Raw genomic sequence first — 22,611 nt, 5'->3', positions numbered from 1 at the left:
GAGCCCTGCTGAACCTCACCCTAGTGCTTTAAAGGCTGTTAACTTGAAGCTAAAGTCATCCCTACTGACGCTTGTCCCTGAACAATTACACTACTTCATATTGCTTACATTAATGTACACAATAAATAATGCTTTTAAGATACAGTTGAAGTCGGAAGTTTACATACTCTTGTTAACAAACTATAGTTTTGGCATGTCGGTTAGGACATCTACTTTGTGCATGACACAAGTAATTTTTCCAACAATTGTTTACAGACAGATTATTTAATTTATAACTCACTGTATTACAATTCCAGTCAGAAGTTTACATACACTAAGTTGACTTTGCCTTTAAACAGCTTAGAAAATTCCAGAAAATGATGTCATGGCTTTAGAAGCTTCTGATAGGCTAATTGATATCATAAGAGTCAATTGGAGGTGTACCTGTGGATGTATTTCAAGGACTACCTTCAAACTCAGTGCCTCTTTGCTTGAAATCACGGGAAAGTCAAAAGAAATCAGATTGTTTTTTTTAAACCTCCACACTTCTGGTTCATCCTTAGGAGCAATTTCCAAACGTCTGAAGGTACCACGTTCATCTGTACAAACAATAGTACGTAAGTATAAATACCATGGGACCACGCAGCCGTCATATCGCTCAGGAAGGAGACCCGTTCTGTCTCCTAGAGATGAACGCACTTTGGTGCGAAAAGTGCAAATCAATCCCAGAACAACAGCAAAGGACATTGTGAAGATGCTGGAGGAAGCAGGTACAAAAGTATCTATATCCACAGTAAAACGAGTCCTATATCGACATAACCTGAAAGGCCGCTCAGCAAGGAAGAAGCCACTGCTCCAAAACCGCCATAAAAAAGCCAGACTACGGTTTGCAACTGCATATAGGGACAAAGATCGTACTTTTGGGAGAAATGTCCTCTGGTCTGATGAAACAACAATATAACTGTTTGGCCATTATGACCATCGTTATGTTTGGAGGAAAAAGGGGAAGGTTTGCAAGCCAAAGCACACCATCCCAAACGTGAAGCATGGGGGTGGCAGCATCATGTTGTGGGGGGTGCTTTGCTGCAGGAGGGACTGGTGCCCTTCACAAATTAGATGACATCATGAGAAGGAAAATGATGTGGATATATTGAAGCAACATCTCAAGACATCAGTCGGGAAGTTAAAGCTTGGTCGCAAATGGATCTTCCAAATGGACAATGACCCCAAGCATACTTCCAAAGTTGTGGCAAAATGGCTTAAGGACAACAAAGTCATGGTATTGGAGTGGCCATCACAAAGCCCTGACTTCAGTCCTATAGAAAATGTGTGGGCAGAACTGAAAAAGCGTGTGAGAGCAAGGAGGCCTACAAACCTGACTCAGTTACACCAGCTCTGTCAGGAGGAATGGGCCAAAATTCACCCAATTTATTGTGGGAAGCTTGTGGAAGGCTACCCGAAACGTTTGACCCAAGTTAAACAATTTAAAGGAAATGCTACTAAATACTAGACTCTCTAGTTAATCTCTAGTTAACGTCCTCTCTGAAGGCTGGATGGGTGCCAGTTTTTTTGCTTACTCACGTCTGCTCTCCTCTCTCTCCATCTAACCCTCACTCTCTCACTACTTCCTGTGCCCTATATATCTCTCTCTCACCACTTCCTGTGCCCTATGTCTCTCTCATTCCACTTCCTGTGCCCTATATGTCTCTCTCACCACTTCCTGTGCCCTATATGTCACCCTCTCACCACTTCCTGTGCCCTATGTCGTTCTCTCACCACTTCCTGTGCCCTATATGTCATCCTCTCACCACTTCCTGTGCCCTATATGTCAGCTTTTCACCACTTCCTGTGCCCTATATGTCCCTCTCACCACTTCCTGTGCCCAATATGTCTCTCTCACCACTTTCTGTGCCCAATATGTCTCTCTCACCACTTCCTGTGCCCAATATGTCTCTCTCACCACTTCCTGTGCGCAGCTGCCTTTGTTTGCTTACTCACGTATCCCTTTCTGCTCTCCTCTCTCTCCATCTAAACCTCACTCTCTCACTACTTCCTTTAACCTATATATATATCTCTCTCTCTCACCACTTCCTGTGCCCTATATGTCTCTCTCTCACCACCTCCTGTGCCCTATATGTCTCTCTCTCACCACTTCCTGTGCCTTATATGTCACCCTCTCACCACTTCCTGTGCCTTATAGGTCACCCTCTCACCACTTCCGGTGCCCTATGTCTCTCTCTCACCACTTCCTGTGCCCTATGTCTCTCTCTCATCACTTCCTGTGCCCTATATGTCTCTCTCACGCCACTTCCTGTGCCCTATGTCATCCTCTCACCACTTCCTGTGCCCTATATGTCAGCTTTTCACCACTTCCTGATCCCAATGTCTCTCTCACCACTTCCTGATCCCAAAATGTCTCTCTCACCACTTCCTTTGCCCAATATGTCTCTCTCACCACTTCCTGTGCCCAATATGTCTCTCTCACCACTTCCTTTCCCCTATATTTCTCTCTCACCACTTCCTCTGCCCAATATGTCTCTCTCACCACTTCCTGTGCCCAATATGTCTCTCTCACCACTTCCTGTGCCCTTCCTGTGCCCCCCCCTCCTTTCTTCAGAGTAGCAAAGCACACAAGTACCCGGTGAATGTGCTAAAAAGCGCAACGTGCAACAGTCGATAAAACGAAAATTGAACTTGACATAAGGTATGATGCCTTAAACAGAGACATTATACAGTAAATCATCAACACTGATTCACAGCAGCAGGCACCTCAAACCAATAGACCATGACACTTAACCATGACAGTATTAACTGGGCAGTGAGAGCCATTTCCCAATACGCTGTCATGTAACTGTGTGTGTGTGTGTGTGTGTGTGTGTGTGTGTGTGTGTGTGTGTGTGTGTGTGTGTGTGTGTGTGACTCTCCAGGGGACTAGCGCAGCTGCCTTTGTTTGCTTACTCACGTATCCCTTTCTGCTCTCCTCTCTCTCCATCTAAACCTCACTCTCTCACTACTTCCTTTAACCTATATATATATCTCTCTCTCTCACCACTTCCTGTGCCCTATATGTCTCTCTCTCACCACCTCCTGTGCCCTATATGTCTCTCTCTCACCACTTCCTGTGCCTTATATGTCACCCTCTCACCACTTCCTGTGCCTTATAGGTCACCCTCTCACCAATTCCGGTGCCCTATGTCTCTCTCTCACCACTTCCTGTGCCCTATGTCTCTCTCTCATCACTTCCTGTGCCCTATATGTCTCTCTCACGCCACTTCCTGTGCCCTATGTCATCCTCTCACCACTTCCTGTGCCCTATATGTCAGCTTTTCACCACTTCCTGATCCCAATGTCTCTCTCACCACTTCCTGATCCCAAAATGTCTCTCTCACCACTTCCTTTGCCCAATATGTCTCTCTCACCACTTCCTGTGCCCAATATGTCTCTCTCACCACTTCCTTTCCCCTATATTTCTCTCTCACCACTTCCTCTGCCCAATATGTCTCTCTCACCACTTCCTGTGCCCAATATGTCTCTCTCACCACTTCCTGTGCCCTTCCTGTGCCCCCCCCTCCTTTCTTCAGAGTAGCAAAGCACACAAGTACCCGGTGAATGTGCTAAAAAGCGCAACGTGCAACAGTCGATAAAACGAAAATTGAACTTGACATAAGGTATGATGCCTTAAACAGAGACATTATACAGTAAATCATCAACACTGATTCACAGCAGCAGGCACCTCAAACCAATAGACCATGACACTTAACCATGACAGTATTAACTGGGCAGTGAGAGCCATTTCCCAATACGCTGTCATGTAACTGTGTGTGTGTGTGTGTGTGTGTGTGTGTGTGTGTGTGTGTGTGTGTGTGTGTGTGTGTGTGTGTGAGACTCCCCAGGGGACTAGCGCAGCTGCCTGTGCTGCAGGTGAGGGGTCTGGCACAATATGGCCGCCATTAGTGCATACAATCTGGTCAAGGGCAGGACAAGATGGAGGCAGATCATTCTAGTCATTTCACCAAAAAAATGATGAATTAAGTGAGAACACAAAACAGTTGGAAAGGTTCGATAAGAGGGGATATGTTTATACTGTACATCAGTCATCAACACTGTTTCACAGCAGCAGGCACCTCAAACTGATTATGTGATGAGTGTTCACAAAATGGTGATTTCACAAAATTGTGATTTTCAAAATGGTGATTTCACAAAATAGTGATTTCACAAAATGGTGATTTCACAAAATAGTGATTTTCAAAATGGTGATTTCCAAAATGATGTTCACAGAAGGGCAGCAGTGCATTGCATCACCCAGGTGGTCGCCACATTAAAGCTGGATGAGGTGAGTAACACAAACACAACCTGATCATGTGTGTGAAGTGTTAGCTGACCGTGCAGGTCATGAAGTGTGTGAGCTATTCATACACACACACACGCACACACACACACACCTAATCCAGGATAATTTACAGGATAAACAAACGGTTAACCCTGAGTGCTTGATTTCATATGATGGTTCATGGAGGTTGGAGAGAAGGGGGCCAGGATGGTGGCAGGATGGTGCCAGGAGGGGGCCAGGATGGGGCCAGACATACTGTAGGTAGGCTCCTGAGGGCACTTACAGACATGTATGAATCCTTCTAGGAAAGGCCCTGTTAGAAGGCTCTCCTCCCCTGTAGTAGACTACTCACACCCTGCCGCATTAGACCTGTATGACAACACACACACACACACACACACACACACACACACACACACACATAGACCCACAACACACACAGACCCGCAACACACACACACAGACCCGCAACACACACACACACACACACACACAGACCCACAACACACAGACACACACACACACAGACCCACAACACACAGAAACACACACACACAGACCTGCGACACACACACACACAGACCCGCAACACACACACACACAGACTACTAGATCCTCTGTGGTAACCTCTACCAGCAGTTCTATTTATCACTGGAGGGTTTCAGGACTGGGGGGCCAAACAGATCCCTAACGAGCAACACTAACGACAGTCCCTGGGGTAAACCACTAACGAGGTCTAAGCATGTTAAAGAGGGTAACGAGGCGCTCTAACTGGGATCCTGGAGGAGGCAACATAATGACGTGCCTTAAGGGAGATTGAAAAAGAGCCCACTAACTAGCCACATGACCTCGTGTCCCAAATTTGATGACTTGAGACTCGACTTGATAGAAAATAAAATAACTTGAGACTTTACCTCAACTTGGAGCCTCAAGACTCGGGACTCGACTAGAGACGGATGACTGATGACACGCAGCTAGGGACTCGGGACTCGACTAGAGACTGATGACACGCTGCCAGGGACTCGGGACTCGACTAGAGACTGATGACACGCTGCCAGGGACTCGGGACTCGACTAGAGACTGATGACACGCTGCCAGAGACTCGGGACTCAACTAGAGACTGATGACTGATGACACGCAGCCAGAGACATGTAACAGATTGGCTAGTGACACTTGGCCCTGGAGTAGCAAACTGTCAATTAATACAAGTTGGTTGAGATAGAGCAGTGGTTCTGGAAGTGGAGAAGATTTTGTGGGGTCGCGAGTACGAAACTGAATGGAATTTTTCATACATATTTTAAATTGACTACATGCATCTTATGCTTATACTTATTTGATCTGATGTCAGGCATAGGCCCACGGCATTGCACCAAATCATTGTCTAATTAAACTCATCTGTGCTTCAGAACCAACATGTTGAGCGTCTTGATTGTTGACCAATGAACAGCGATCAGCACACAAAGGAGTGCGTGAATATCCAGATTAGTGTTTGTATTATCCATGTAAAAGTGATCCACATGTATACAGTATCAGGTGTGAAGGTAAGACCCAGACACGGGCAACGGTACCGGAGGGCAGGCAGGGGTCAGTGTCAGGGGCTGGCAGGGGTCAGTAAACCTGAGGTGGGACAACGGTACCGGAGGGCAGGCAGGGGTCAGTGACCTGAGGTGGGACAACGGTACCAGAGGGCAGGCAGGGGTCAGTAAACCTGAGGTGGGACAACGGTACCGGAGGGCAGGCAGGGGTCAGTAACCAGAGGTGGGACAACGGTACCAGAGGGCAGGCAGGGGTCAGTAAACCTGAGGTGGGACAACGGTACCGGAGGGCAGGCAGGGGTCAGTGTCAGGGGCAGGCAGGCGGGCACAGAGTCAAAACAGGCAAGGGTCAAAACCAGGAGAGGGGGAGAAAAAGAAAGACTGGAAAAGCAGGAGCTGAGAAAAAAAACGCTGGTTGATTTGACAAACAAGACAAACTGTAACGGCTTTCCTCCTGGGAAGGAGAGGCGGACCAAAATGCAGCGTGGTTATAGTTCATGTTTTTAATAAGAACTCAACATGAACCGAATACAAAACAACAAATGTGGAAAAAAACGAAACAGCCCTATCTGGTGCTACAAACACAAAGACAGGAAACAACCACCCACAAAACCCAACACAAAACAGCCCTATCTGGTGCAGAGAACACAGAGACAGGAAACAACCACCCACAAAACCCAACACAAAACAGGCTACCTAAATATGGTTCCCAATCAGAGACAATGACTAACACCTTCCTCTGATTGAGAACCATATCAGGCCCAAACACAGAAACAGACAAACAAGACATCCAACATAGAATGCCCACTCAGATCACACCCTGACCAAACAAAACATAGAAACATACAAAGCAAACTATGGTCAGGGTGTGACACAAACTGACAACAGACAAACAGAGAACACAGGTATAAATAATTTCTCCATTTATAAACAAGTTGTCATACCGTGGACTGACTTTTAGAGATACTTGTGTAACCCTTTCCAGCTTCATGCAAGGCAACAATTCTCAATCTTAGGTCTTCTGAGATCTCTTTTGTTTGAGGCACGGTTCAGATCAGGCAATGCTTTCTTGTGAATAGCAAACTCAAATGTTGTGAGTGTTTAGTCATTAGCCTAGGGGTTCACATACTTTTTCCAACCTACACTGTGAATGTTTAAAATATGTATTCAACATAGACAAGAAAAATTCGGCACACTGTGTTCGTCTATTGCTGTGACTTGAAGATGAAGATCAGATCAAGTTTGATGACCAATTTATGCAGAAAACCAGGTCGTTCCAAAGGGTTCACATACTTTTTCTTGCCACTGAATTTTGGTTAACTATTTACATTTCTATTTCGCAGTCTTATGGCTTGGGGGTAGATGCTGTTCTGGGTCCTGTTGGTTCCAGATTTTGTGCCTTGGTACCGCATGTCATGCGGAAGCAGAGAAAATAATCTACGACTTGGGTGGCTGGAGTCTTTGACAATTTTTAGAGCCATCTTCTGACACCACCTGGTATCTTCTGACACCACCTGGTATAGAGGTGATGGATGGCAGGGAGCTCGGCCCCGGGGATGTACTGGGCCGTACACACCACCTGGTATCTTCTGACACCGCCTGGTATAGAGGTGATGGATGGCAGGGAGCTCGGCCGTGGGGATGTACTGGGCCGTACAGTATCTTCTGACACCACCTGGTATCTTCTGACACCACCTGGTATCTTCTGACACCACCTGGTATAGAGGTGATGGATGGTAGTGCCCAGTACTGGGCCGTACGCACTACCGTCTGTAGCGCCTTGCAGTCGGCTGTCAAGCAGTCGCCGTACCAAGCTGTGATGTAGCCAGTCAAGGCGCTCTAAATGGTGCCCACCGTCGATGTGAATGGGAGCATGCATGTCCGTTTCCTGTAGTCCACGATCAGCTTCAATGTCTTGTTGTCCTGGCAACACACTGCCAGGTCTGTGACCTCCGCCCTGTAGGTTTGTCTCATCGTCGTCATGTTGTGTGTGTGTGTGTGTAATGATGGTGTTTCAGTCTATGGCACTATGGTGTTGAGCTGTACTCATTGTAAAGCGTCCTCACATAGGTGATCCTCTTGTCCAAGGAGGGAATGGGCAGTGTTGAGCGCAATAGAAACTGCGTCATCTGTGGATCTGTTGTGGCGGTGTGCGAATTGGAGTGGATCCAGGGTGTCTGGGGTGATGGTGTTGATGTGTGTCTTGACCAGCCTTTCTGTGAGTGCTACGGGGCGGTCGTTATTTATACAGGTTACAGCACCTCGCCGTTCTTGGGCACAGGGACTATAGTGGTCTGTTTATACTGAATGTTATCAGATCTTCAACACAAACCTAATATTAGATAAAGGGAACCTCAGTTTACAAATAACAAAAACAATTGGAAACTTTTTTTATTTTATTTTACAAAGTTATGCAACATCCATTTCCCCTGTGTGATAAAGTAATTGCCCCCTTACACTCTCAATAACTGGTTGTGCCTCCTTTAACTACAATGACTGCAACCAAACACTTCCTGTTGTTGTTGATCAGTCTCTCACATCGCTGTGGACAAATGTACTACTACTACTACTACTACTACTACTAATATTACCACCACCACTACTACATCTACTACTACATCTACTACTACTACTACTACTACTACTACTACTACTAATAATATTACCACCACTACTACTACATCTACTACTACTACTAATATTACCACCACCACTACTACATCTACTACTACATCTACTACTACTACTACTACTACTACATCTACTACTACTACTAATATTACCACCACTACTACTACATCTACTACTACAACTACTACTAATAATAATAATAATGTACTACTATTACTACTACTACTAATAATAATAATAATAATAATGTACTACTATTACTACTACTACTAATAATAATAATAATAATAATGTACTACTATTACTACTACTACTAATAATAATAATAATAATGTACTACTATTACTACTACTACTAATAATAATAATAATAATAATGTACTACTATTACTACTACTACTAATAATAATAATAATAATGTACTACTATTACTACTACTACTAATAATAATAATAATAATAATGTACTACTACTACTATTACTACTGCTACATCTACTACTACTACTACTAATACTAATAATCTACTACTACTACTACTACTACTATTACTACTGCTACATCTACTACTACTACTACTAATACTAATAATCTACTACTACTACTACTACTACTATTACTACTGCTACATCTACTACTACTAATACTACTACTACTACTACTACTAATGATGTACTACTACTACTACTACTACTACTACTAATACTAATAATGTACTACTACTACTACTACTACTACTACTACTACTACTACTACTACTAATACTAATAATGTACTACTACTACTACTACTACTAATACTAATAATGTACTACTACTACTACTACTACTACTACTACTACTACTAATAATAATAATAATAATAATAATAATAATAATAATAATAATGTACTACATCTACTACTACTACTAATTTACCTCTACACTCTTAGAAACAGGGTTCCAAAAGGGTTCTTCGGTTGTCAACATAGGATAACCCTTTTTTGGTTCTATTGGAGAACCCTTTATGGTTCCAGGTAGAAACCTTTTCGGTAGTGGAAAAGGTTCTACATAGAACCCAAAAAGTTATAACTGGAACCAAAAAGGGTTATTCAAAGGATTCTCCTATGGGGACAGCTGAAGTACCCTTTTACGTTCTAGATAGGACCTTTATTTCTAAGTGACCCTCTTTAGTCTTATCAGTGGAGTTAAGTCCACTGGCTGACCTCAACCCAGAAGTCTAATGTAAACATTCATATCAACCTGCACAAACACAGTCTAAATTAGACTGGATCTCTCCAGGCCTTATGAAAACCTTCATTGGCCCTCTACCATACATACGGAGACACACAGACACACAGACACACACACACACACACACACACACACACACGACACACACACACACACACACACACACACACAATCACACTCATCCCTGAGTCTCTCTCCTGAGTCTTATATAGGGAGTAATGGCTACAGCGCTGCTGCGAGAGCCTTATCTGTCCAGGGCAGTGGGGCCTGGCTTACATAGTCTGTTTAGAGCCTGAGCCTGTCCAGCTCCAACACCCGAGACAGCTGTAGCAAGGGGTGGGGTTGTAAACCTAAGCCACAGATCTGAGGGCCTCTTAAGAGTAATCCCTCAGCTAGGCAGGCTAGAAGCCACGCTGCTCTGTCTGGCCTGAGGAATGAAAGGCCTTAAGAAAGGCAAGTCAGACAAAACATACTGTCTGGCCAGAAGAATGAAAGTCCTTAAACAAGGCAAGTCAGACATAACATATTGTCTGGCCAGAAGAATGAAAGGCCTTAAACAAGGCAAGTCAGACATAACATATTGTCTGGCCAGAAGAATGAAAGGCCTTAAACAAGGCAAGTCAGACATAACATATTGTCTGGCCAGAAGAATGAAAGGCCTTAAACAAGGCAAGTCAGACATAACATACTGTCTGGCCAGAAAAATGAAAGTCCTTAAACAAGGCAAGTCAGACATAACATACTGTCTGGCCAGAAGAATGAAAGTCCTTACACAAGGCAAGTCAGACATGACATATTGTCTGGCCAGAAGAATGAAAGGCCTTAAACAAGGCAAGTCAGACATGACATATTGTCTGGCCAGAAGAATGAAAGTCCTTAAACAAGGCAAGTCAGACATAACATATTGTCTGGCCAGAAGAATGAAAGGCCTTAAACAAGGCAAGTCAGACATAACATATTGTCTGGCCAGAAGAATGAAAGGCCTTAAACAAGGCAAGTCAGACATAACATATTGTCTGGCCAGAAGAATGAAAGGCCTTAAACAAGGCAAGTCAGACATAACATACTGTCTGGCCAGAAGAATGAAAGGCCTTAAACAAGGCAAGTCAGACATGACACACACTGATCTCTTTCAACTGCCTCCTCTGATGTGATATTAATTACGCACTTCCGAATAACCTAAACACATATCATGACCGAAATGAGTATTGGGCTGGGAATAAAGTACAGCCTGAGGACCCTGGTTGATGTGGGTTAGTGTGTGTTTGGTTATTATAAGACACCAGAGCCCTAGACACCAGAGCCCTAGACACCAGTGCCCAGACACCAGAGCCATAGACACCAGAGCCATAGACACCAGAGCCCTAGACACCAGTGCCCAGACACCAGAGCCCTAGACACCAGAGCCCTAGACACCAGAGCCCTAGACACCAGAGATCTAGACACCAGAGCCCTAGACACCAGTGCCCAGACACCAGAGCTTTAGACACCAGAGCCCTAGACACCAGAGCCCTAGACACCAGAGCCCTAGACACCAGTGCACAGACACCAGAGCTTTAGACACCAGAGCCCTAGACACCAGAGCCCTAGACACCAGAGCCCTAGACACCAGAGCCATAGACACCAGAGATATCCAGAACGGTCCATCACCCAAAGGACATCCAGCCAACTTGACACAACTGTAGGAAGCAATGGAGTCATCATGGCAAAAGGGTGTGTGTGTGTGTGTGTGTGTGTGTGTGTGTGTGTGTGTGTGTGTGTGTGTGTGTGTGTGTGTGTGTGTGTGTGTGTGTGTGTGTGTGTGCGTGCGTGTGCGTGTGTGTGTGTGTGTGTGGGTGAGTGTGTGTGTTTGTTTGTCCTTGAGTGTGTGTGTGTGTGTGTGTGTGTGTGTCTTTGCGCGCGCGTGTGTGTGTGTGTGCGTGCGTGTGTGTGTGTCGGTGAGTGTGTGTGTTTGTTTGTCCTTGAGTGTGTGTGTGTGTGTGTGTGTGTGTGTGTGTGTGTGTGTGTGTGTGCGTGCGTGCGTGCGTCCTACCTCCCAGGACGCTGCAGGTGATAGCCTCTGTGTGTTCTGCCAGTAGTTCAGCCTTATCCATGGCAGTCAGAGAGAGATAACTGGACATGTTCCTACTGAGCTCTCTGTTGCCTCTCTGCAGAAACCTCACTGCCACCGGCACTGCTAGAGCCATCACTGGGGGACGACTGTAGTTCTGTAGGAGGAGAAGAGAGACAGAGACTTCAAAAATATACTACGTGTACAACGCAAAATCCCAAACAATATGCAGAGCAGAATTAGAACTATACCCACTAGTTATCAACATCCAGAAAATAGACCTTAAGTTCTACAACGACCTAAAATGAGGCGATGCCCACACATTTCACCACAAAGCCCTTACCTACAGAGAGAGAGAGAGAGAGAGAGAGAGAAAGAGAGAGAGAGAGAGAGAGAGAGAGAGAGAGAGAGAGAGAGAGAAAGAGAGAGAGAGCGAGAGAGCGAGAGAGCGCGAGACAGACAGACAGACGGAGAGACAGACGGAGAGACAGACGGAGAGACAGACGGAGAGACAGACGGAGAGACAGACGGAGAGACAGACGGAGAGACAGACAGACAAATGGGGTGGGAAGACATTAATGAAGTGGAAAATGTAAGCATTTCAGAGTCAGAACATTCTGTTACTGAAGAATTCAACTCCACAAGGCACACTGTGTGTTGTGTAATATCCTGTAACATGGTTATTTAGAAGATTTATCCAATCAAGCTAACATTGATATATATTCATACTGAAACATGTATCATGTGTGTGTGTATCTGTGTGCATGTGCATGTGTGTGTCCATTCTCTTTAGGGCCTAGATGGACCCTTAGTGACACACATAGACAATTTAAGAGAACAGAATAGAATAGAACAGAATATAACAAAACAGAACAGAACAGAACAAAATAGAACAGAATAGAACAGAATAGAATAGAACAGAATAGAATAGAACAGAATATAACAAAACAGAACAGAACAGAATAAAATAGAACAGAATAGAACAGAACAGAACAAAATAGAACAGAATAGAACAGAATAGAACAGAACAGAATAGAACAGAATATAACAAAACAGAACAGAACAGAATAGAACAGAATAGAACAAAACAGAATAGAACAGAATAGAATAGAACAGAATATAACAAAACAGAACAGAACAGAATAGAACAGAATAGAACAAAACAGAATAGAACAGAATAGAATAGAACAGAATATAACAAAACAGAACAGAACAGAATAAAATAGAACAGAATAGAACAGAACAGAACAAAATAGAACAGAATAGAACAGAATAGAACAGAACAGAATAGAACAGAATAGAACAGAATAGAACAGAATAGAACAGAACAGAACAGAACAGAATAGAACAAAATAGAACAGAATAGAACAGAATAGAACAGAATAGAATAGAACATAACAAAATAGAACAGAATAGAACAGAACAAAATAGAACAGAATAGAACAGAATAGAACAGAACAGAATAGAACAGAATAGAACAGAATAGAACAGAACAGAACAGAACAGAATAGAATAGAACAAAATAGAACAGAATAGAACAGAATAGAATAGAACAGAACAAAATAGAACAGAATAGAACAGAATAGAACAGAACAGAACAAAATAGAACAGAATAGAACAGAATAGAACAGAACAGAATAGAACAGAATAGAACAGAATAGAACAGAACAGAACAGAATAGAATAGAACAAAATAGAACAGAATAGAACAGAATAGAACAGAACAGAACAAAATAGAACAGAATAGAACAGAATAGAACAGAATATAACAAAACAGAACAGAACAGAACAGAATAGAACAGAACAGAACAGAATAGAACAAAATAGAACAGAATAGAACAGAATAGAACAGAACAGAACAAAATAGAACAGAATAGAACAGCATAGAACAGCATCTTTACATGAACACTCATTTCTGAGCTCAATGAGAGTGTATGTGTCTCTGCATGTAGACAGTGGTGTCCCAGGGCCTAATTTAACATCCACTAGCACCCCCAGGGGGATGGTTTAGGAACATTTGGAAGGACTAGATATAGAAAGGAAAGGAAAGGGGGATACCTAGTCAGTTGTACAACTGAAGGCATTCAATTGGAATGTGTTTTCCGCATTTAACCCAACCCCTCTGAATCAGAGAGGTGCAGGGGGAGGCCTGCCGGGGAACATTGGGTTAACTGCCTTGTTCAGGGGCAGAGCGACAGGGCAAAAGTGTTGTGTCACTGTCCACCTGTTGTTCTGAACGACTACATTGTATCAAGACTTTTTAAATCAGTTGTGTAAACGCTTGACAGAAACAAAGCCCTAGATGACCAGAACCAGGTTTGGTGACCACTGAGTTAGAGAGTCTATCTTCTATTTTACTGGGCAAGACAGTTAAGAGCTAATTCAAACCCTCCCCTAACCTGGACGACGCTGGGCCAATTGTGCGCCGCCCTATGGGACTCCCGATCACGGACAGTTGTGATACAGCACGGGCTCTAACTCGGGTCTGTAGTAACACCTCTACCGCTGTGATGCAGTGCCTTGGACCTCTGCGCCACTCAGGACCCAAATCACCATCAGACAAACACTGAAACAAACCCAAACAACTACAACTTACTCTAACACTCTGTCTAAAACATAAGTGGACATGTCATTAGAGCCGATGAGCTACAGTACCGTATTGTTGAAAGGGATCAACGCTAAAATCATATTCATGACTATAACAGTGTCAAACGTCTGAACGTCCAGCAGGTGGCAGTGTAAACAAGGCATTCTGTCTGCATGACCAAGAGTCTGACAATAAACAACAGCACAGCCCACTCTCTGGTGATATGAGAAACAAACACACACACACACACACAACACAAACACACATACACACACACACATGCACACACACAAACACGCACGTGAACACACACAACACACACATAACACACACACACAACACACACACAATGCACGCACACACACACACACACGTGCACACATACACGCACACACGCACACACACACACACGCACGTGAACACACACAACACCACATAACACACACACACAACACACACACAACGCACGCACACACACACACACACGCATGCACACACACACACACACACACACGCACGTGCACACATACGCGCACACACGCACACGCACGTGAACACACACAACTTTGGAAGTATGCTTGGGGTCCTTATCCATTTGGAAGACCCATTTGCGACCAAGCTTTAACTTCCTGACTGATGTCTTGAGTTGTTGCTTCAATATATCCACATAATTTTCGCTCCTCATGATGCCATCCAGTTTGTGAAGTGCACCAGCCCCTTCTGCAGCAAAGCACCACCACAACATGATGCTGCCACCCCCGTGCTTCACGGTTGGGATGGTGTTCTTCGGCTTGCAAGCCTCTCCCTTTTTCCTCCAAACATAATGATGGTCATTATGGCCAAACAGTTCCATTTTTGTTTCATCAGACCAGAGGACATTTCTCCAAAAAGTATGATCTTTGTCCCCATGTGCAGTTGCAAACCGTAGTCTGGCTTCTTCCTTGCTGAGCGGCCTTTCAGGTTATGTCGATATAGGACTGGTTTTCCTGTGGATATAGATACTTTTGTACCTGTTTTCTCCAGCATCTTCACAAGGTCCTTTGCTGTTGTTCTGGGATTGATTTGCACTTTTCGCACCAAAGTGCGTTCATCTCTAGGAGACAGAACGGGTCTCCTTCCTGAGCGGTATGACGGCTGCGTGGTCCCATGGTGTTTATACTTGCGTACTATTGTTTGTACCGATGAACGTGGTACCTTCAGGCGTTTGGAAATTGCTCCCAAGGATGAACCAGAAGTATGGAGGTCTATCATTTTTTCTGAGGTCTTGGCTGATTTCGTTTGATTTTCCCATGATGTCAAGCAAAGAGGCACTGAGTTTGAAGGAAGGCCTTGAAATACATCCACAGGTACACCTCCAATTGACTCAAATTATGTCAATTAGCCTAACAGAAGTTTCTAAAGCCATGACATCATTTTCTGGAATTTTCCAAGCTGTTTAAAGGCACAGTCAACTTAGTGTATTTAAACTTCTGACTTCTGGAATTGTGATTCAGTGAAATAACCTGTCTGTAAACAATTGTTGGAAAAATTACTTGTGTCATGCACAAAGTAGATGTCCTAACCGACTTGTCGAAACTATAGTTTGTTAACAAGAAATGTGTCAAGTGGTTGAAAAACGAGTCTTAATGACTCCAAACTAAGTGTATGTGAACGTCCGACTTCAACTGTATGTACAGATGAGCAGACAGGTATGATGTTTGTAGGCTGCCTGTGTGCCTATAGCCTATGCCTGCTCTGTGTAGGGGTGGCAGGTAGCCTAGCAGGTAAGAGTGTTGGGCCAGTAACCAAAATGTCGCTGGTTCGCATTCCCAAGCCTACTAGGTATAAAATTCTGTCTGTGCCCTTAACTCTAGTTGCTCAGGATAAGAGTGTCTGCTAAATGAATATAATAGTTGTTTGTTAATGTAATTCTTATGACATGTGAAGGTAGACAGGTCATATCTAATGTCACGTTCTGACCTTAGTTCTTTTGTTATGTCTTTGTTTTAGTATGGTCAGGGCGTGAGTTGGGTGGGTTGTCTATGTTACTTTTTCTATGATTTTCTATTTCTGTGTTTGTCCTGGTATGGTTCTCAATCAGAGGCAGCTGTCAATCGTTGTCCCTGATTGAGAACCATATTTAGGGAGCCTGTTTTCTATTGTGTTTCGTGGGTGATTATTTTCTGTCTTTGTGTATGTTACCAGACAGGACTGTTTCGTTTCGTGTCATTCTCGTTTATCGTTTTGTTGTTTTGTTCGAGTATTAGTTTTCATTAAAAGGCATAATGAATACTTACCCACGCTGCACCTTGGTCCTCCTCTCTTTCTCCGACAGACGAACGTTACATCTAAGGTATGTGAGGGTACACACTTTAGTGTTATGCTTGCGTCAGTTACTTGATGTGGAATAGAGTTCCATGTAGTCATGGCTCTATGTAGTACTGTGGAATAGAGTTCCATGTAGTCATGGCTCTATGTAGTACTGTGGAATAGAGTTCCATGTAGTCATGGCTCTATGTAGTACTGTGGAATAGAGTTCCATGTAGTCATGGCTCTATGTAGTACTGTGGAATAGAGTTCCATGTAGTCATGGCTCTATGTAGTACTGTGGAATAGAGTTCCATGTAGTCATGGCTCTATGTAGTACTGTGGAATAGAGTTCCATGTAGTCATGGCTCTATGTAGTACTGTGGAATAGAGTTCCATGTAGTCATGGCTCTATGTAGTACTGTGGAATAGAGTTCCATGTAGTCATGGCTCTATGTAGTACTGTGGAATAGAGTTCCATGTAGTCATGGCTCTATGTAGTACTGTGGAATAGAGTTCCATGTAGTCATGGCTCTATGTAGTACTGTGGAATAGAGTTCCATGTAGTCATGGCTCTATGTAGTACTGTGGAATAGAGTTCCATGTAGTCATGTCTCTGTGTAGTACTGTGGAATAGAGTTCCATGTGGTCATGGCTCTATGTAGTACTGTGGAATAGAGTTCCATGTAGTCATGGCTCTATGTAGTACTGTGTGCCTCCCATAGTCTGTTCTGGACTTGGGGACTGTGAAGAGACCTCTGGTGGCATGTCTTGTAGGGTACGCATGGGTGTCTGAGCTGTGTGCCAGTAGTTTAGACAGACAGCTTGGTGCATTCAACATGTTAATACATCTCATAAATAAAAGTGCTAGTCGTTTAAACAGTGCTTTCAACATGTCAATACCTCTCACAAATACAAGTAGTGATGAAGTCAATCTCTCCTCGTCAGGAGAGATTGGAATGCATATTATTCTATAATATTATTATTTTGCATCTCTGTGTACATCCAAGGGCCAGCCGTGCTGCCCTGTTCTGAGCCACTTGCAATTTTCCTATGTCCGTCTTTGTGACACTTGACCACACAACCAAACAGCTGTCCGGGTGCGACAAAACTAGAGACTGGAGGACCTGCCTTGCTGATAGTGTTGTTAAGAAGGTAGAAACTAGAGCCTGAAGGACCTGCCTTGCTGATAGTGTTGTTAAGAAGGTAGAAACTAGAGCCTGAAGGACCTGCCTTGCTGATAGTGTTGTTAAGAAGGTAGAAACTAGAGCCTGAAGGACCTGCCTTGCTGATAGTGCTGTTAAGAAGGTAGAAACTAGAGCCTGAAGGACCTGCCTTGCTGATAGTGCTGTTAAGGTAGAAACTAGAGCCTGAAGGACCTGCCTTGCTGATAGTGCTGTTAAGAAGGTAGAAACTAGAGCCTGAAGGACCTGCCTTGCTGATAGTGCTGTTAAGAAGGTAGAAACTAGAGCCTGAAGGACCTGCCTTGCTGATAGTGCTGTTAAGAAGGTAGAAACTAGAGCCTGAAGGACCTGCCTTGCTGATAGTGCTGTTAAGAAGGTAGAGCAGCGCTTTAATTCCCATTTAAAAGTTAACACTATATTACTAATTTCTAGAGTTTTCAACAAAGAAATTAGGTATTTACATTTTATTTAAATGAAGGTTTTTAAATTGAATTTAGGCTAAACTTTTTTCCTTCTTGATTTGGGACATTGGAGGTACAGACTGTGTTTTGTGAAACAGGTTTGTGTAGTTATTGCTATTGAAGGTTCTACTGTAGCCCCCTGTTACATTTGGTAATAGAGTGTGGAACAAAAGCTGTTTTTCACGGTGACGGCGATGAGCACCCTTCATTTAAAAAATAAATTATAGTGTATAAGACAATGATTCTATACGGGATCAAAGGCTCACTTTGAGATGTTGGGATGTGTCAACAAAAACAAATATGAAACGGCGAGTGACGCAGCTGTATCAAGTTGGGTGGAAGCGTTTGGACACAGTATATATCCCAGATGTGCCTGAATGGATTCATTGAGTCTGAAACAAAGTAGTGTAGTGTACCTGCAGTATACAGCTGGTGATGTCGGAGGCTATCTTGGCATGGGGTGTGTCTTCGTCTTTGCCCTGGGGGGTGAGGTTGTGTTCCAGACAGGACTCCCACAGACTCACTAACGCCCCCCCATGGCGCTCGATGGACCTCGTCTCCCTGATCGCCGTGGTGATGCGCGTGATGCAGATCTCCACCACCGCCTGGTCATTGTCATTGGTCAGGTAGTCCTGCAGCCAGCCAATCAGAGGCGAAATGAGTCCGAAACAGCCAATCAGGATCAAGAAACAATGAGAAAAGAGCATGTTTGTTTTTAATATAGTTTCAAATGTAGTCTGTCTAACACAGATCCAAGCCTCAGGGCTGCAAGAGCTTTTGCTCTTAGTTTTCCCTTGACACTCAAAGGAAAAATACTCTTTAACTTTTTCCATGTTGAGGTGGAAATGTTCAGACATTCAAACTATGACCCCATCTAGACCGTGTCTGAATACGCTGGCCCCATCTAGACCGTGTCTGAATACGCTGGCCCCATCTAGACCGTGTCTGAATACGCTGGCCCCATCTAGACAGTGTCTGAATACGCTGGCCCCATCTAGACCGTGACTGAATACGCTGGCCCCATCTAGACAGTGTCTGAATACGCTGGCCCCATCTAGAACCCATCTAGACCGTGTCTGAATACGCTGGCCCCATCTAGAACCCATCTAGACCGTGTCTGAATGAGCTGGCCCCATCTAGACCGTGTCTGAATGAGCTGGCCCCATCTAGACAGTGTCTGAATGAGCTGGCCCCATCTAGACCGTGTCTGAATACGCTGGCCCCATCTAGACCGTGTCTGAATGAGCTGGCCCCATCTAGACCGTGTCTGAATACGCTGGCCCCATCTAGACAGTGTCTGAATGAGCTGGCCCCATCTAGACAGTGTCTGAATACGCTGGCCCCATCTAGACAGTGTCTGAATACGCTGGCCACATCTAGACAGTGTCTGAATGAGCTGGCCCCATCTAGAACCCATCTAGACCGTGTCTGAATAAGCTGACCCCATCTAGACCCCATCTAGACCATGTCTGAATGAGCTGACCCCATCTAGACCCCATCTAGACCGTGTCTGAATGAGCTGGCCCCATCTAGACCCCATCTAGACCGTGTCTGAATAAGCTGGCCCCATCTAGACCGTGTCTGAATAAGCTGGCCCCATCTAGACCGTGTCTGAATACGCTGGCCCCATCTAGACCCCATCTAGACCGTGTCTGAATAAGCTGGCCCCATCTAGACAGTGTCTGAATAAGCTGGCCCCATCTAGACCGTGTCTGAATAAGCTGACCCCATCTAGACCGTGTCTGAATGAGCTGGCCACATCTAGACCCCATCTAGACAGTGTCTGAATGAGCTGGCCCCATCTAGACCGTGTCTGAATGAGCTGACCCCATCTAGACCGTGTCTGAATAAGCTGACCCCATCTAGACCCCATCTAGACTGTGTCTGAATAAGCTGACCCCATCTAGACCCCATCTAGACCCCATCTAGACCGTGTCTGAATAAGCTGACCCCATCTAGACCCCATCTAGAACCCATCTAGACCGTGTCTGAATGAGCTGGCCCCATCTAGACCGTGTCTGAATGAGCTGGCCCCATCTAGACCGTGTCTGAATGAGCTGGCCCCATCTAGACCGTGTCTGAATGAGCTGGCCCCATCTAGACCGTGTCTGAATTAGCTGGCCCCATCTAGACCATGTCTGAATGAGCTGGCCCCATCTAGACCGTGTCTGAATGAGCTGGCCCCATCTAGACCGTGTCTGAATGAGCTGGCCCCATCTAGACCGTGTCTGAATGAGCTGGCCCCATCTAGACCATGTCTGAATGAGCTGGCCCCATCTAGACCGTGTCTGAATGAGCTGGCCCCATCTAGACCGTGTCTGAATGAGCTGGCCCCATCTAGACCGTGTCTGAATGAGCTGGCCCCATCTAGACCATGTCTGAATGAGCTGGCCCCATCTAGACCGTGTCTGAATGAGCTGGCCCCATCTAGACCATGTCTGAATGAGCTGGCCCCATCTAGACCATGTCTGAATGAGCTGGCCCCATCTAGACCGTGTCTGAATGAGCTGGCCCCATCTAGACCATGTCTGAATGAGCTGGCCCCATCTAGACCGTGTCTGAATGAGCTGGCCCCATCTAGACCGTGTCTGAATGAGCTGGCCCCATCTAGACCGTGTCTGAATGAGCTGGCCCCATCTAGACCGTGTCTGAATGAGCTGGCCCCATCTAGACCGTGAGGCGTTGGGTTACATTCAGCTGCAGACTCGTTCATTCTTTAGTTAAATGATGACTGAGAGACTGACTGTGTTGGATGGGAAATGAGGAGGGATAGGCATCATATCAGATCTGTTTTCAGTGAACAGTCCCAAGAGACACACCTGCCATAAGCAGTGTGTGTGTGTGTGTGTGTGTGTGTGTGTGTTTGCCTATGCATGGCTGTGCATGTTTGTGTGCATGCATGCATAGGAAACTTACAAGAGAGCAATAGATACCTTTGACCTCCTCTAGTACATCAAAGACACTGTCATGTATTTGTGTGTGAATGGATGGGTATGTAAGGGGTACTCACAGGAGAGCAGGAGATAGCCTTGATTTCCTCCAGGGCCTGTGAGAGACAGTCCTCTATCTCAGAGTCTTCTAGGGAGAAGAGGTCTCCAGCCCGCGACAGGTCCCTCTGGCCGAGAACCAGGCCAAACAGCTGGTGCATGATGTCTCTGCCTCACTCTGGCCTGCTTCGGGCCCACCTCAGCCTGGTCTGGTCCACGTCAGGCCTGCTTAGGCCTGGTTTGACCCACACTCACTCTGGGCCAACCTGGGGCCAGAAGTTGCTATGGAGACAGGGCATGGTCCCTGAAGGTGGTGGGGTGATGACCTCATACACATTAGACCCCTGAGAAAGAAAGACAAAAATGGAGACAAATTTGACCCCAATAACTACCGTGGAATATGCGTCAACAGTAACCTTGGGAAAATCCTCTGCATTATCATTAACAGCAGACTCGTACATTTCCTCAATGAAAACAATGTACTGAGCAAATGTCAAATTGGATTTTTACCCATTTACAGTACGACAGACCACATATTCCCCCTGCTTTGAACAAACAAACCAAAACAAAGGCAAAGTCTTCTCATGCTTTGTTGATTTCAAAAAAGCTTTTGACACAATTTGGCATGAGGGTCTGCTATACAAACTGATGGAAAGTGGAGTTGGTTGAAAAACATACAACTTTAGAAAATCCATCTACACCAACAACAAGTGTGTAGTTGGCAAAAAACACATATACCACACCCTACTAGAATCTGAAGTCAAATGTCTACTGTTTGCTGATGATCTGGTGCTTCTGTCACCAACCAAGGAGGGCCTACAGCAGCACCTAGATCTTCTGCACAGATTCTGTAAGACCTGGGCCCTGACAGACCTGGGCCCTGACAGACCTGGGCCCTGACAGACCTGGGCCCTGACAGTAAATCTCAGTAAGACAAAAAATAATGCTGTTCCAAAAAATGTCCACTTGCCAGGACCACAAATACAACTTCCAAATAGACACTGTTGCCCTAGAGCACACAAAAAAACTATACATACCTCGGCCTAAACATCAGCGCCACAGGTAACTTCCACAAAGCTGTGAACGAGCTGAGAGACAAGGCAAGAAGGGCCTTCTATGCCATCGAAGGGAACATAAAATTCGACATACCAATTAGGATCTGGCTAAAAATATTTGTATAACCCAATGCCCTATATGGTTGTGAGGTCTGGGGTCCGCTCACCAACGAAGAATTCACAAAATGGGACAAACACCAAATTGAGACTCTGCATGCAAAATTCTGCAAAAATATCCTTTGTGTCCAACACCAAATAATGCATGCAGAGCAGAATTAGGCCGATACCCATTAATTAT

The 22,611-nt window shown here is 44.8% G+C and overlaps 1 protein-coding gene across 3 annotated transcripts in view; it reads right to left on the bottom strand.

Annotated features, from left to right (window-relative positions):
- The window catches only part of LOC110503413 (ventricular zone-expressed PH domain-containing protein), a 195,402-nt gene that overhangs the window by 150,733 nt on the left and 22,058 nt on the right, over positions 1–22,611 (bottom strand). For all 3 annotated transcript variants that reach the window (XM_036962011.1, XM_036962012.1, XM_036962013.1), the window contains exons 2-4: positions 21,282–21,602; positions 18,688–18,903; positions 11,737–11,911 (exon numbers count right to left, since the gene is read on the bottom strand). In XM_036962011.1, coding sequence (XP_036817906.1) covers positions 11,737–11,911; positions 18,688–18,903; positions 21,282–21,419 — 529 coding nt within the window. In that variant the 5' untranslated portion in view covers positions 21,420–21,602. The remainder of the gene's footprint in view (positions 1–11,736; positions 11,912–18,687; positions 18,904–21,281; positions 21,603–22,611) is intronic.

The sequence above is a fragment of the Oncorhynchus mykiss genome, chromosome 24 (assembly GCF_013265735.2).
Source record: "Oncorhynchus mykiss isolate Arlee chromosome 24, USDA_OmykA_1.1, whole genome shotgun sequence".
NCBI classification, from domain to species: domain Eukaryota; kingdom Metazoa; phylum Chordata; class Actinopteri; order Salmoniformes; family Salmonidae; genus Oncorhynchus; species Oncorhynchus mykiss.
The sequence above is the reverse complement of the archived record's forward strand: the minus strand, read 5'-3'. Positions and strand labels throughout refer to the sequence as shown.